This window comes from Sorex fumeus, unplaced genomic scaffold (genome assembly GCF_029834395.1).
Source record: "Sorex fumeus unplaced genomic scaffold, SorFum_2.1 ptg000131l, whole genome shotgun sequence".
Taxonomy (NCBI): domain Eukaryota; kingdom Metazoa; phylum Chordata; class Mammalia; order Eulipotyphla; family Soricidae; genus Sorex; species Sorex fumeus.
In genome coordinates, this window is record NW_026606188.1 from 39,160,341 (window position 1) to 39,174,931 (window position 14,591).

At 45.4% G+C, this 14,591-nt stretch overlaps 1 protein-coding gene across 1 annotated transcript in view; it reads left to right on the plus strand.

Moving 5' to 3' along the window:
• FNDC7 (fibronectin type III domain containing 7) overlaps window positions 1-14,591 on the plus strand; it is a 32,862-nt gene that overhangs the window by 12,060 nt on the left and 6,211 nt on the right. Inside the window, exons 5-9 of the mRNA XM_056106560.1 lie at window positions 448-705; window positions 3,769-4,023; window positions 6,002-6,259; window positions 7,122-7,376; window positions 12,265-12,519. Of these exons, the coding sequence (XP_055962535.1) occupies window positions 448-705; window positions 3,769-4,023; window positions 6,002-6,259; window positions 7,122-7,376; window positions 12,265-12,519 (1,281 nt within the window). The remainder of the gene's footprint in view (window positions 1-447; window positions 706-3,768; window positions 4,024-6,001; window positions 6,260-7,121; window positions 7,377-12,264; window positions 12,520-14,591) is intronic.

Genomic DNA, 14,591 nt, shown 5'->3' on the forward strand with positions numbered 1-14,591 from the left:
CTAAAATACAACCAAAGCATTTTTAAAGGATAAAAGTTATGCTTGAATATTATGTATCTACATGACCCTTTAGCTCTTCACATTTATACTTTCATTTAACTACTGCAACCATTTGTCCAAGTGTGCATACACTCATTATTTCAGAATTTGCTCATTGAGTATCCGTAGGTACTGAGTTTATTAGATCCATTTACAGGGAGAAAAAATCCAGTAATAAAAGATTAAATTACATGGTCAGAGCAATTTTATAGAGCTAACAATGAGTCTGTATAATTATTGGCAGATATGTTGCCATTTCCTAGGTACCCTACACACCAATTTTATATTATGAATATTTAGAATTATCTTCCTTCTGGGTGCCTCATATTCCAAATTTTGCAATATTGTCAGGACAGATCTTGGTAGGGTTGTTGAGACCACAGCTAAGTCTTGTTCCTCAAAATGTAGGTCCCCGTGCGCCTGCCAACATTCAAGCATTTTTTGATAGTGGGGCACTGAGAGCATCTGTCTCCTGGGCCCTGACAGAAGGTGCGTTCAACTATACTGCGATGGCTCTGAGTGACTCTTCAGAGCTGAGCTGCAACACGACTCTCAGTTCCTGCACCATCTCCTCTCTGCAGTGTGGAACTGAGTACTTGATTTCGGTTCTAGCAAGCAATGAAGCTGGCTCCAGCAGATCAACTTCAGCCCTGCCCCTGAAAACAGGTAAGCGAGCAAAGATGACATCATGGTGAGCGTCACTGAGACGAAGGACTGCTCTAGGGGAACAGTCAACGATGTTCCAAACACTCTGGAAGTTTTCAGCCTGATCCAAACGAAATCATCAAGTTGGACATTCTGATGAGTTTGAATAATGCTGAGAGTGAAATCAAATATTGTCTGTGAGTTGGGAAACCCACTTCTTTGAAAAATCAGGTCTTAGGGGCTGGGGCGATAGTCCAGCGGGTAGGGTGCTTGCATTGCATGCATCTGACCTGGGTTTAATCCCTGACATCCCATATGCTCCCGCCAACACTGCCAGAAGTAATTCCTGAGTGCAAAGCCAGGAATGACCCCTGAGATCACCAGGCGCGGCCCCCAAACAAACAAACAAACAAACAAAAATAAAACAGCAACAACAAAAAAGAAAATCAGGTCTTATTCCATATCTTTAAACTTTTTATTTGTTGGGGGATGGGCCACATCCAGCAGTGTTTGGGGCTTATTTTTGCCTCTGTACTCAGGGATCACTCTTGATGGTGCCCAGGAGGGTCATCTGTGGTGTCTGGCATCAAACCAAGGTCAGCTGAGTGCAAGAGAAGCTACTTAATTCTGGTACTGTCTCTCAGTATTCCAGATCATTTAAAAATTAGTTTATTTTGTCTTTTATCTGTAAAGTTGTAAAAGTTCTAAGATCCATTTTGAATGATATACAACTCTAACAGTACAGTGCAGATAGCAACCTCTTCTTTACATCCTATTTTATTGACCTAGACTTGGTGGAAGCTATTTTTGAAGGTAAAGATGATGTATCTATACTTTTGAATAAGTGATTAGTTGTTTTCCCATTGTTCACTCTTGTCATAGAAATAAAGACAAATTTCTGTAAGGGTTTATGCCTCCATTTAGAAATATCTGTGTGTTAGGCTAAGCATCACCAGGTGTGACCCAATAATAAAAACAAAAACAAAAAATGGGAGTAAGAGAGGGAGAGAGAGAAAAGAAAGCCTTTATATCTCACAATAACTATAAGATTCTGATGAATCATTATTTTATTTATGGGGATGGTGGTAGTACTGGGGGCTACTTCCAACTCTGTGCTTGGGGATTTCTCAAGTGGTGTTCAGGGAACAATTTAGTACAGGGATTTTTAACTGGGGTCAGCTGCAAGGCAAGTACCTTAATATCTGTAGTATGTCTTCATCTGTTATTTTTTTTTTAATTTATTTATTGAATCACTGTGGGAAAGGTTACAAAGCTTTCAGGTTTATGTCTCAGTAATGCAAATATCAAACACATTTCCCTTTACCAATACTTATTTTTTACCATGAAGAACCCCAATAAAACCCCACCCCCCACCCCTCCCCGTCCCTGTGAGGCAGATGAATTCTAGTTAACACTCTATCTGCTTTGATTAGATTCATTGTTTCAATAAAAGATTCACCACTATTATTTAGAGTTTACCCCCCCCCCCCCCAAATCAGACATGCTGAAAAAGCATTGTGAAGTGATTTGCTTTCTACAGCTGGGTTAAAGATTTAAATGTTGGTTTTGGATTTCTGCTATTTTACCTATTGACCCTGGAAGTATTTCTACTGAAAGTCAGATAGTTAAGAAACTGGTTTCTGTGTTCTGGAGTCGTGGCCATGCTGGAGAGCCGCTCGCGGGGGGCAACCGGTGGCCTCGGTAGGGCGTGAAGGGCGGAGCGAAACGCCCCCCTTCCCATGAGGCTCCAGCCGCCCCCATACTCCCGGCTCATACCTGCCGTCCACAAGGCTCCCATGTGGCCGCCATCTTTCTTTCCAGAGAGGAGAGGGCGAATGGGGCAACACCCTTTCCCCTCCGGCAGACTTGATGGGCTGGATCAACGCATAGTCCGTTCACCTCTCTGCTCCAAGCTGCCGGGCTCTGCATTAAGTCCTTGCGCTTCTGGGGCCATGGCCGTGCTGGAGAGCCGCTCGTGGGGGGCGACTTGTGACCTCGGTAGGGCGTGAAGGACGGACCGGAACGCCCCCCGACCCATGAGATTTTAGTCACCCCCACTCCCCCGGCTCATACCTGCTGTCCACAAGGCTCCCATGTGGCCGCCATCTTTCTTTCCCAAGAGGAGAGGGCGAATGGGGCAACACCCTTTCCCCTCCGGCAGACTTGATGGCCCGGATCAATGCATAGTCCGTTCACTTTTCTGCTCCAAGCTGCTGGGTTCTGCATTAAGTCCTTGTGCTTCTGGGGCCGTGGCTGTGCTGGAGAGCCGCTCGTGTGGGGTGACTGGTGACCTCGGCAGGGCGTGAAGGACGGACCGGAACGCCCCCCTTCCCACGAGGCTTCAGTCGCCCCCACACTCCCGGCTCACACCTGCCGTCCACAAGGCTCCCATGTGGCCGCCATCCCTCCCTCCAGAGAGGAGGGGGCGCTTCATCTGTTATTTTAAGCTTTCATATAATAAGAGAATTTGGACAGGTCATAGGAGTTTGTTGTGGTGGTCTGTGTCCTAAATCATTTTCTTTAATTCTGTAAAGAAAATATTCAAATGACTTTAGTAAATAGTTTTTCATGTCCCATATCAAATTCAACTGTTACAAAAGTCAGATGTTCTGGATCAGAGAAATACTCCATTAGTGAAGATTTTTGCCTTGCATGCATCTGATTCCAGTTCAATCCACAATATTGCATGTGGTTCCAGAACACTGAAGAGTGATATCTGAGCACAGAATCAAGAGTAATTTCTGAGCACTGCACATATGGCCCCAAAATTAAAAAACAACAACAAAATACAAAGAACTTCAGAGTTACTATTTAGGTTGTCTTAAAATACTGGACAATTGGGACTGGAACGATTGTACATAGGGTTAGGCACTTGCCTCGACCTGGGTTCAATTCCTGGCCCCTCATCTGGTTCCCAAGTCCCACTAAAAGTGATCCCTGAGAGCAGAGCCAGGAGTAAACCCTGAGCACCACTGTCAGGGCTCCCTTAAATCAAAACAAAACAAAAAGACTGGATAATTGCAAAGATGCAAGAAAAATATATTGAAGAACTCTCACAGCTGTTTATTATTTATCATGTCCTAGTTGCCTGTGCCCCTGGAAGAGTGAACATCCAAGAAGATCCCCCTGGCCATCTTTCAGTGACTTGGTCCAATGTGGATCTGGCTGATTACTATGTGGCCTTTGTGAAGAGTGATGATGGCTTGGAAGTACATTGCAACACATCCCTTACACTGTGTAATTTCTTATCTGAGTGTGGCTTCACTTATTTTATTAGTGTCTTTGCCTATAACAAGGCAGGACAGAGCCCTTTGGGTGATGTGTTCAATTATACTACAGGTAAGTCACACTTGAATGCTAGAAATGATGTTCTGTGTTCACTAGACTCAGTAGCAGAACAGATGGATCACCTATGTACTTAATAACTTTATATAGATCACTGGGGAGTCATTCTAGGTCAGCAATGAAAATAGCATTTTTTTCTCTCCCATTCTTCCTAGACTAGGAAGTTTATTTTCATGTGCCTAAGCTTAAGAAGCAATATACAATGTTCATGATGTAAAAAGGGGAAAAATAAATGTAAGTTTTCAATCCAGCGATGAAAAACTGAATCCTCAACTGAGAATATATCAGCACTCCATCCTGTTCTAGATGTCAAAGGGGTTTGTAGGGGCTGGAGTGATGGTATAGCAGGTAAGGTGTTTGCCATGTACACAGACAACCCAGGTTCAATCCCTGGAACTCCCTTTAGTTCCCTGAGCCCACCAGGAGTGACCCCTGAGCACATAACCAGGAGCAAGCCCCGAGTACCACTAGGTGTGACCCAACACCCCCCCTAAAAAAGGGGAGGGGGTCCTTGTAATCCGTAAGCCTCCATGGTTCACTTTTTCCCCGAGACAAGAAAAGAGATGCAATGGCAAAGATGTTCTATGGCACAAGGCACTCTTCTGGCACAAGGCACTGTGTCCTAAGTACCAATAGCTCACTGTCAAGTGGACAGAATGATGTTCACCTTGCCAATTCTTTTTCTCCTCCACTGCAAAGTAGGGCGAATAATAAGCAAAGATGAATCCTATGCAAAGGACTTTGTGATAAGTCACAATTCAATTCATATTCTTATAGGGCTTGGATCGTCTATGAGGCAGAGAATTATGTTGTTTGTACATATCTCCTTCTCCTCAGTCTTTATCGTAGTGAGACCAGCAGATGGAACAGGCTAGATTGTTTTTAAGTGGAATAACTTAAAAATAATTGTATTTACAGGCAAAAATACTATAATTATACAAGTAACAATCTAGCTGGATTATTGTAAGCTGTACCATGATGAAGTCATCAAAAATAAGTGCTTTTGGAATTTGGAGTAAAAGGCTATCGATGAAGTGTCAAGACCGCTGGAAAGCCTTCAGGCAGAGTGGCTTAGAACTGGTCTTGAAGGGTGGAAGGAATGTAGGTAGGGTATGAGCATTTCAAAAAACTTCAAGCTGAGTTCAACATTTGTCAGAATGTGTCTTGGATAGGGCTGGAGCAACAGCACAGTGAGTAGGGGGCTTGCCTTGCACGCAGCCGACCTGGTCGACCCGAGTTTGATTCCTCCGCCCCTCTCGGAGAGCCCGGCAAGCTACTGAGAGCATCTCGCCCACATGGCAAAGCCTGGCAAGCTACCCGTGACATATTTGATATGCTGAACACAGTAACAACAAGTCTCACAGTGTTCCTGGGCCCGCTCAAGCAAATCAATGAACAACGGAGGACAGTGACAGTGACAGTGTCTCAGATGTAATCTAGGGTCTCACCTAAGAGCTGCTGCTAACTCCCGGTTCTATCTGGGTTAATATCTGAAAGACTGATAGGATCTAGATCCTCGGCTACAAGCTATGATCCAGTCAGGAGTCAGAAATGGTCAGAAATAGCTGAGTGGCAGGGAAGAGCATTCACCTTGCATGTGTGAGGCTGTGGGTTTGCTCACCGGCATCATCAAACAACAACAAAACCTGCTGTCTGACTTTGTCCTGCAGGAGAGGGACTGACATGCAGTTAGAGGCCTGGAGAAATTAGAGCATAGGTGGGCCGAGGAGTTGAGGCTGCTGATGGCAGGTATAGAAGGACATGCAGCTCTAGAGTTGACGGGATACAGCTTCTCATGTCCGCAGAGAGCACTTCTCCTGGAGCAGTGCTTATGCCGATATCAGAGCTGGCTGGGTAAACCCACAGAAGGAACTTGTAGGTGGTAAAGTTTCTGGACACAGGGAGATCAAGACTTGCCTCGCTGGCCGCCCTGCTCCCTGCTGACCCCTCTTGCATCATGTTCTGCCTCCAGCTCCCTGTTGTCCGAGTGACATTAACCCAGTGGTGGTATCCAGTGATAGGGTAGAAATCGTCTGGTCTCCTGTTCGTGGCGCCGAACTTTATGAAACCCGGGCAATGGACGGGTTCAGTGTGGTAGCGTGCAACGACACGGCTCCTGCGTGCACACTTTCAGCCCTCGAGTGTGACACTAAGTACAATATCACCGTGTATTCCTTCAGCGAGGCCCGGGGCAGCAACACATCCTGCAGTTCCCGAGGTGTCACCACAGGTATGAGCCACCTGGGACTTCCCTCACTGAAGTCTTTGTGATTTGCCTCCTAGGGGCTTTCAGCAAGACTTTTTTGGGGGGGTTGGGGGGTGGGGATCACACTCAGCAATGCACAGGGATTACTCCTGGCTCATGCACTAAGGAATTACTCCTGGCGGTGCTTGGGGTACCATATGGGATGCTGGGGATTGAACCCAGGTGGGCTGCATGCAAGGCAAAAGCCCTACCCACTGTGCTATCACGCCAGCCCCTTCAGCAAGACTCAAATAGGCTCCTATGCTCAGTGTGAATGCAGTTAAACTCTCCTCTTAATAAGTGGAGACCAAACAGAAAGGTTGAAGAGAGAAAAGGGGATGTGGAACAATAGTACAGCATTTAGGCTCTTGCTTTGCACATGGTTGACCTAAGTTTGATCCCCAGCACCCCATATGGTCCCTTGAGCTCAGCAGGAGTGATCCCTGGGCACAGAGCCAGTAGTAAGGCCTGAGCACTATTAGGTGTGACCCCCTCAAAAAAGTAAAAATAAAAAGAGGGAAAGGGGATAAAAAGGACCCTGAGAGGAGTGGAAAATCTCCCCAGTGATAAACTATAGCCATTTGCTTTCTCTGACCTCTGGGGGTGGGTCCTGTTTTTATTGTCTCCCCCCACCCCACCCAAACCCTTGGCTTTTGCTCACAGTGTCCTTGACCTCTTCCAGTTAATCTGATGCTCTAGAAACCAGAGCCACACAGGCAGAGGCTCTGTGAACTTTTCCCCAGAGGTGCCGGATGGTTGAACAGAAGGAAGGTCTCATGCTTTAGATCAAATGGCACTTGTGATTGTCTTGACTTTCGCTGTCAAGTAATCATTGAAAATCTTATAGCTCCTTGCAGTCCAGAAATAAAAAATGTTTCGAAGGACGAGTTCTCCATGGTGAACGTGTTCTGGCGACCCACGAATGCAGAAGCGACGTACACGGTGACGGCCCAGGGGGAGAAAGGGCTGTACCGGTGCAGCAGCGCGGGCGAGTCGTGTGCCCTGCATGGCCTGCCCTGTGGCTCCGTGTTCTCTGTCACGGCTGTAGCGGAGACTCAGGCCGGACAGAGCCTCCCCAGCTACAGCGTGCCCTTAGAGACGGGTAAGTGCAGCCCCAGCCTCGATGTGGGCCCAGAGGAATTGTTGGATCCAGGGGAATTGTGGTCTGGGGGCTTGGAGTGTTGGGCCACACCTGCCAGTGCTCAGGGCTTCCTTGGCACTGTGTGCTCAGGAGTGATTGGAGGCCCATATGCAGGGGATGGAACCAGAGTTGGAAGCCTTGACCAGGTGCAAGGCCTTAACATCTGCACTCTCTCTCCAGGCTTTAGGATTGTTATAAAGTATGAACATTCTTTTTTCCTTATTGGCTTATTTATTTTTGGGTTTGGGGTCATACCCGGTGGTGCTCAGGACTTACTCCTGTCTCTGTGCTCAGGGATCATTACTGGTGGATCTCGGTGAACCAGACAGAATGCTGGGGATAGAACCCAGGTTACTGTGTGCCTTGCAAGCACTCTCACTGCTATGCTATCTCTCCAGTCTCTAAAGGTGATCTAAGAAAGATCGCATTTAGATTTGGTCACCTAAATGTGAAAGAAATGCCTTAAACTCTGGGGCTTTTCAAAGAACCTCAGTCTTGCTAAACAAACCTTTGAACGTTTGGACAGAGGTTCTGTAAAAATATTCATCAGAAAAGTGTAGTCTTCTACTCATAAACTGGGGTATCTGGAGAAATGAGTTGAATCTGCAATACATTTTATTTGAATTCAACTTCCCCTGTCTCAGTCCAACAAAACAACTAACAATTTACCAAATAGGCTGGTTTTTAAATTTTGACGCTGATCCTTTCAAATCTTCCTCTTTAAAATGCTTCTTGAGTTTCAGTTTCCTAATTGGTAAAAAGGGGAATAATGGTCTCATGGGTGGTTGTGATTATTAAGTACATTAGTGCTACAAAGCACCTAATGTACTGCCAGATGCATAGAAAAGGCGGATAAAAAAAAAAAAAGCAAAGAACTGCAACCACTTTATAGTTTTGTATGTGAATAAATTTAGTAAATTACTTAGTCTTTGAGTAAATGGCATTTTGGGTTTATTATTCAAGTTGAAACATAAAAAGAAGCAAAATTTCAAACAGAGGAAGATTCTAAATATCCTAAATCGTGTATAACTGGCCCCAGACAAACTGGGATTAGCTGAGGTATTCTAAGATGATTATGAATATTTTAAGCTTTTATATCAGTTATGCACTGTAAATTGCACAAGAAAGGCAAAATACATTCGATTGCAAGTAATTGTAAGTGCAATCTGATGTTAGGTTAGGAGAAGCAGTGAATGTGACCATTGCTTTGAAATTTGCAGTGAATGTGACCATTGCTTTGAAATTTGCAACTAGACTTTTTAAAAAGTTTTATTTAAAAAATTATAATTATTATTTTAATTGGGAGGGGGATTTGGGGCTATACCAGCAGTAATAAGGGACCATTCCTGGCTCTGTGCTGAGGAGCTCTCCTGGCAGTGCTCAGGGGACAATATACAATGTTGGGGATTGGGCCAGAGTGATAGTATTACAGCAGGAAAGGATCTTGCCTTGTACATGGCTGACCTGGGTTCAAGCCTCAACTGGTAGTGACCGACTTGGATTCAGTCCTCAGTACCACATAGGGTCGCTGAGTCCTGCCAAAAGTGATCCCTGAGTGCAGTCAGGAATAAGTCCTGAGCTCTGCCAATAAAACAGACAACACACAAACAAGCAAATAGAAAAATAGAAAACAAAAATAATCCTAGGGTTTGAATTGGAGTCAGCAACATGCAAGATGAACATAGTAAACCCTGTACTAGCTTGCTGCTCCACTAAAATTCTACTTTTCTATTTTGTCCCTCCCCTTCTCTTTATTGGGTTGATGTGATTGCAATGATGCTAGGCGTTGCACACTATGACCCGGTATGCTCATGAGGGACCACACACTCAGCATTGGTGCTCACTGACGTTGGTGCTTCTTTGATTTCTGTGTTACTGTGTTTGCACACGTGCCCTCCTGAGGTCTCAGTCTGTGCTGTGACACGTAGTGATGGCCGAGGTGCTTATCCAAGTGCTTGCCAGAGGCCAACCCGCTCCCCAGCTCCACAGTCCTGGCCATGGTGCTCGCCATCTCTTAAACTGTGGTGCTCTCTGGAGGCCATATCCCACCCCTACTTTATTTTTTTTAAATATTTTAATTTTATAAGTTAGTTCACAATATTTGATTACATTTAATATTCAAACACCATTCCCATGGGGTATGTTGCCACCAGCAGGTCAATGTGTACCTGTGAGGCGAGTGCATCAGCAGCCTCATGGTGCCTTCAGACTTCTAGATACCTCAAAATTGCTGCTGTGCCTTTGGCCAGACCCCAGCAACTTGGGGCCAAGTTTACCAAGAAAGTAAACGGCCAAAAGTTAGGTGTGTGGGAGACATACCCACAAACCACCTTCAGCTCAGCTATATAATTGGAGGCAAGACCTCTCTGGTTCCTGATCAAACTGCTTAATGGTCATGATTCCAGAGACTCAGAAACAAATCTTAGAACCCAGTGGCTTTTGAAAGAAATAAATCCGGTCCCTACAGTAGGTTACCGGCGCCGGGTCACCCCAGGTGTGAATAGGTTTCGTGCCTTGACCTATTCCACCTGGCAGCTCAGTGGCCGCCATCATCCAGAGGTCATTGGACAGTCAGGTTTGGGGCCACAGTGATGAGACACAAGGGACCTCATAGGATGGGGGTGGAGCCGGCCCTTTCCTTCCCAGCCCAATGAGACCCTGAGCCACCACCCACTAACGGCCCCTCTGGCTCCTGATCAGGTTGCTTAACGGCCATGATCCTAGAGACTCAGGAACAAATCTCGGAACCCAACAGGTTTTGGCAGAAGTCCCTCCGGATGTAATTGTAAAATTTTCAAGTTCCAGAATAACGTGACCACTACTGCAGCTGTGCAACATCATATGTTATTCATAGCCAGCAATAGAAAACAAATTGTTTATGGTTGCCTTTTCATCAGATCTGAGTGTTGGAGTAAAATCCCAAATAATAATGGTGGGCCTGCTGTCGAAATATTGAATGTAATCAAAGTAGAGAGAGAGAGTAATGTGGAAATCATCTGCCCCACAGGTAGGGGGAGGGCGTGGGATGGGGGTGTATACTGGGGTTTTTGGTGGTGGAAATGGGCACTGGTGAAGGGATGGGTGTTTCATCATTGTATGACTGAGACTTAAACCCGAAAGCTTTGTAACTGCTCTCATGGTGATTCAATAAATACATTTATAAAAAATTAAAAAAAAGAAAAAGTAAGGTGGAGTTCATGCCCAATTCAATCAGCCGAATCAATGGCTGAATAAATAGCAATACTCCTACATTAAAAAAAAAAAAGCAAAACACCAATCCCACCACCATTACACCTTCCCACCACCAAATTTGAGATGTTTCCATGCCAAGCCCAAGTCCCTGTCTCAAAACACAACCGAAATAATATATTTTGTATTGTCTGTTATGAAGTACTGCTGAACATGTTTATGAAAGACTGTTCATATAGAAAACAGTGTCAAGATTGTTCTATTTCGGCAGGATCCATTAGACATTAGGATCCATTTGGCAGGATCCTAAATCCATATAGGATATAGGCCCACAGTGATGAGACACAAAGATTATATATATTTCCCTTTATTATTTGTTGCCTACTGTCTGAACCCCATCAGATATCATATGGTAATTATGGAAAATGGGTAGGGAGTGTCTTATGATGTTTCGTGGCCGCGCGGCCCAGGAATATGTTCACTCATGCGTGAGACTCGGCCCAAGCGTGTGAGGAGCGGTCTTGAGCATGGCGGCGGTTGGGTTGTGGAGGTTTTTGGCTGCTGGGGCTGGGTCCCTTGGAGTGGAGAGGGCTCTCACCCGCCCCCCTCTAGAGTGCCGTGAGTGAAACAGCCTGGCGCGGAGTCTGGTGGCATGTGGCATGGCTATGGGGGTCTCATGTTATGTTCCCTTCCAGGAGAAGTAGCCATGTGCTCTCCCTACTTTATTTTTAATAATTATTATCTTTTCTATTTTCTTTTGTTGTTGTTGTTGTTGTTGCTTTTTTGGGTCATACCCAGTGACTCTCAGAGGCTTCTCCCCAGTGGTGCTCAGGCATTCCTTCCAGGGCCCCATTCTCAGGAGAATGTCCAGTGCCAAGGATGACCTCGAGGTGCCCATGTGTAATATGTTCACTCTGTCCTTTGACGTTCTTTCCTTGAACTCACATCTCTTTCTGTGGTACACACACACACACACACACACACACACACACACACACACACACACACCCCACTAGGGTGTACCTGGAAACTGTTAGCATTGCCTGAGACCACCGGAAACAGCTGTCAGGATCACTCTTGGCATCTGTTGGACATGAACTGACTGCCATATTTTTGCAAGGCAGGTTGCTCTAATAATTGTTCTCTAGGCCCCAGATGTAATTTAAAGTTGGGGGAAAACAAGGGATTTTTTAAAAAATAGCAAATTCTTTGTTTATTCTGGTTTGGGGATCATATGGGGGAGCTACTCCTGCTCTGTGCTGGGGCCAGAAGTCACTCCCAGTCGAGTGACTGTTCCGGAGGACAATATAGTGTTGGGGATTGAACTCGGCTTGTTGAGTTCTCTCCAGCCCGAAGAATTTCTTTTAATATGGTGAAAGATAATGAGGCGAAATGCCTGTTGTCAGCAGCAAGAGCCTCACATTCCTGGGGAAAGTGACTCTATATACATTTGATGTTCAATAAAGTTGCTGAGAGAATGAGATTTTGCTTTAAAAAAAAGTACAGTTTGTTTAACAAGGAAGGGTTTGGGAAATTTGGGAAATTTGGGACATTGAATAGCACCAGCAAAATACTATGCTTGGCCATTTTTTGATAAATAGCCCTCAGTGAAAATAACTCCCCCAATTCTCTCTCTTCTCTTTTTTTTTTCCTGTGGAAGGGCCATGCTGTCCCGCAGGGCTGGCAGTAACTCAGGTCACCCAATCCGTCATCAACGTGAGCTGGACTGTTGGTACTGGAGCCCAAACCTATGTGGCAGTGGTGGCATCAAACACCGGCCCGTCTAAGTGCCACACTCACCAAAACCACTGCCACCTGGGCTGCATCACATGTGGTGTCAACTACACCGTGACCCTGAAAGCGGTCAGTGCCACCGGCTTAACTGCAGACTGCGCTTCCCAAAACTATTCCTCCAGTAAGTGGATTCGCGGTGAGGCTAGCTGCAGAGAGCCTGAGGGCTCTGCTGGGAACTCAGGCTTAGGTTTTTTCTTCGGACTGAAAAGGATGCTACAGCACCACCTAGCTGGCGTTCTAGATTCAAATCGCGCTCCCAGAGTGCTCCCAGTTTGCCCTCACACAGAAGGCAAGAGCTCAGCCACAGAGCCGCAGCTCCACCCCATTTGTTTCCTTTTAGAACCTCAGATATTACACAACAAGGTAGTGCCAAAGATGCAAAGGCAGCATCATGGAAGAATTGATCCACACAGCTGAGTTGGTATGGGGGGGGGGGTGCAGGACGGGGGAAGGTTCAGAGGGAGGGGTTGGGGCTTCTCAGGAGGGAGAGGTGGATACACTGGTGATGGGTGTGGTGTTGGAATTATGTAGAGAAGAAACTATTATTAATAGTATAGTGGAGTCGAAGAGATGATATAGTGGGTAGGGTGCTAGCCTTCCACGGTCAACCCAGGTTCAATCCCATAGGGTCCCCCAAGCACCACCAGGAGTAGTTTCTAATTGCAGAGCCAGAAATAACACGTGAGCATTACCAGGTGTGCCCCCCCCCCACATGTATTGTGAACCACAGAATCTCAATCAATTTTAAAAATTCTAAAAACCACAAAACTCAGGTGTTCAGAGGCTGTTCTTGGTAGCTGGTGAACTAACTCCACTAGTGCAAGATTTGGGCACTAGTGCAATATTTTTTGAAGGGAAGATGGTTTTAAAAACACCTGCAAAGTAAAGTAACTTAGTCTGGAAGAGTTTTCAAAAAGCATTTCTATCACACCTTCTATGTGGCTTGGATTTTTTTCTTCCTTCTGGTTGGCTTGACTTTTTCTTCCCACAGCGATCCTTGTAGGCTGCCTTCTTTCTTCTAAACACTCCAGCTCCTACTGTGGTTTCTTTTTCCAACAGGCAAAAACAGCACTACTCCTGTTATCTTGTAGTTTCCAAGTCCTGGCGCTTGGGAATTACCGCCATTATTCTAATCCTCTGAGGGGGACAGCTTGAAGCACTGTTTTCATTTATTTGGGGGGAGATAGGATGCCTCCTGAGATGCCTCTTAAGATTAACCTGGAGGAGTTCAGCTGCCTATGTTTGCTGCAAGGAATACGACGGGAGAATTGAAATGCAATTTTGCCATCTCAGGGATGGCATGGCAGATTCTTCAATGAGGTTCCCCGAGGCATGCTTTCTTAGGTAAAGGTAAAGGTAAAGGCCCTCCCGTTGATTGTCGATTTGCTCGAGCGGGCCCAGTAACGTCTCCATTGGAGACTTTGTTGTTACTGTGTCTGGCATATCGAATACTCTCGGTAGCTTGCCTAGAAGAGAGAGAAATGCGTGTTTAGCATGAAGGAGGCCTGAATTCTATCCCTAGCCCCACATGGTCTCATGAACACTACTAGGAATGATCCCTGAGCACTGATCAGGTAGTATGCCCTGAGCACTGCTGAGTGTAGCTTCAAAATAAAAATATACACAAAAAAGTGACTTCTTAAGCAGCAGTATTCTGTTTCATTGTTGATTTAAAAAAAATAGGCACAGGGGCTGGAGAGATACTATCATGGGTAGGGCATTTGCCTTGCCCGTGGCTGACCTGGACTTGTTCATGAGCACCTCATAAGCTCCCTTAAGTCTTTCAGGAGTGATCCCTGAACACAGAGTGAGGAGTGAGCCCTGAGCACCACTGAGTGTGGGCCAAAAACGAAAATAGGAAAAGTGAAAGAAAATAGGCATAATCACAGTGAGAGTGTATACAACACACTACACACATGTAAGCTGGTTTCTACTTGTCTTTTGACCCATTATCTATTCCTGCCTAGATTTGCTGTCTAAATTGTCATTCTGGTTGGTTTTTTTTTTTTTTTTTTGCTACACTCGGTGATGCACAGGGGCTACTCTGGCTTTGCACTCAGGAATTACTCCTATTTCAGGAATTTTATATATATATATTTATATATATAATTATATATCAATGATATAGATAATATATAGATATAGGGCTGGAGAGATAGCACAGCGGGTAGGGCGTTCGCCTTACAAGTGGCC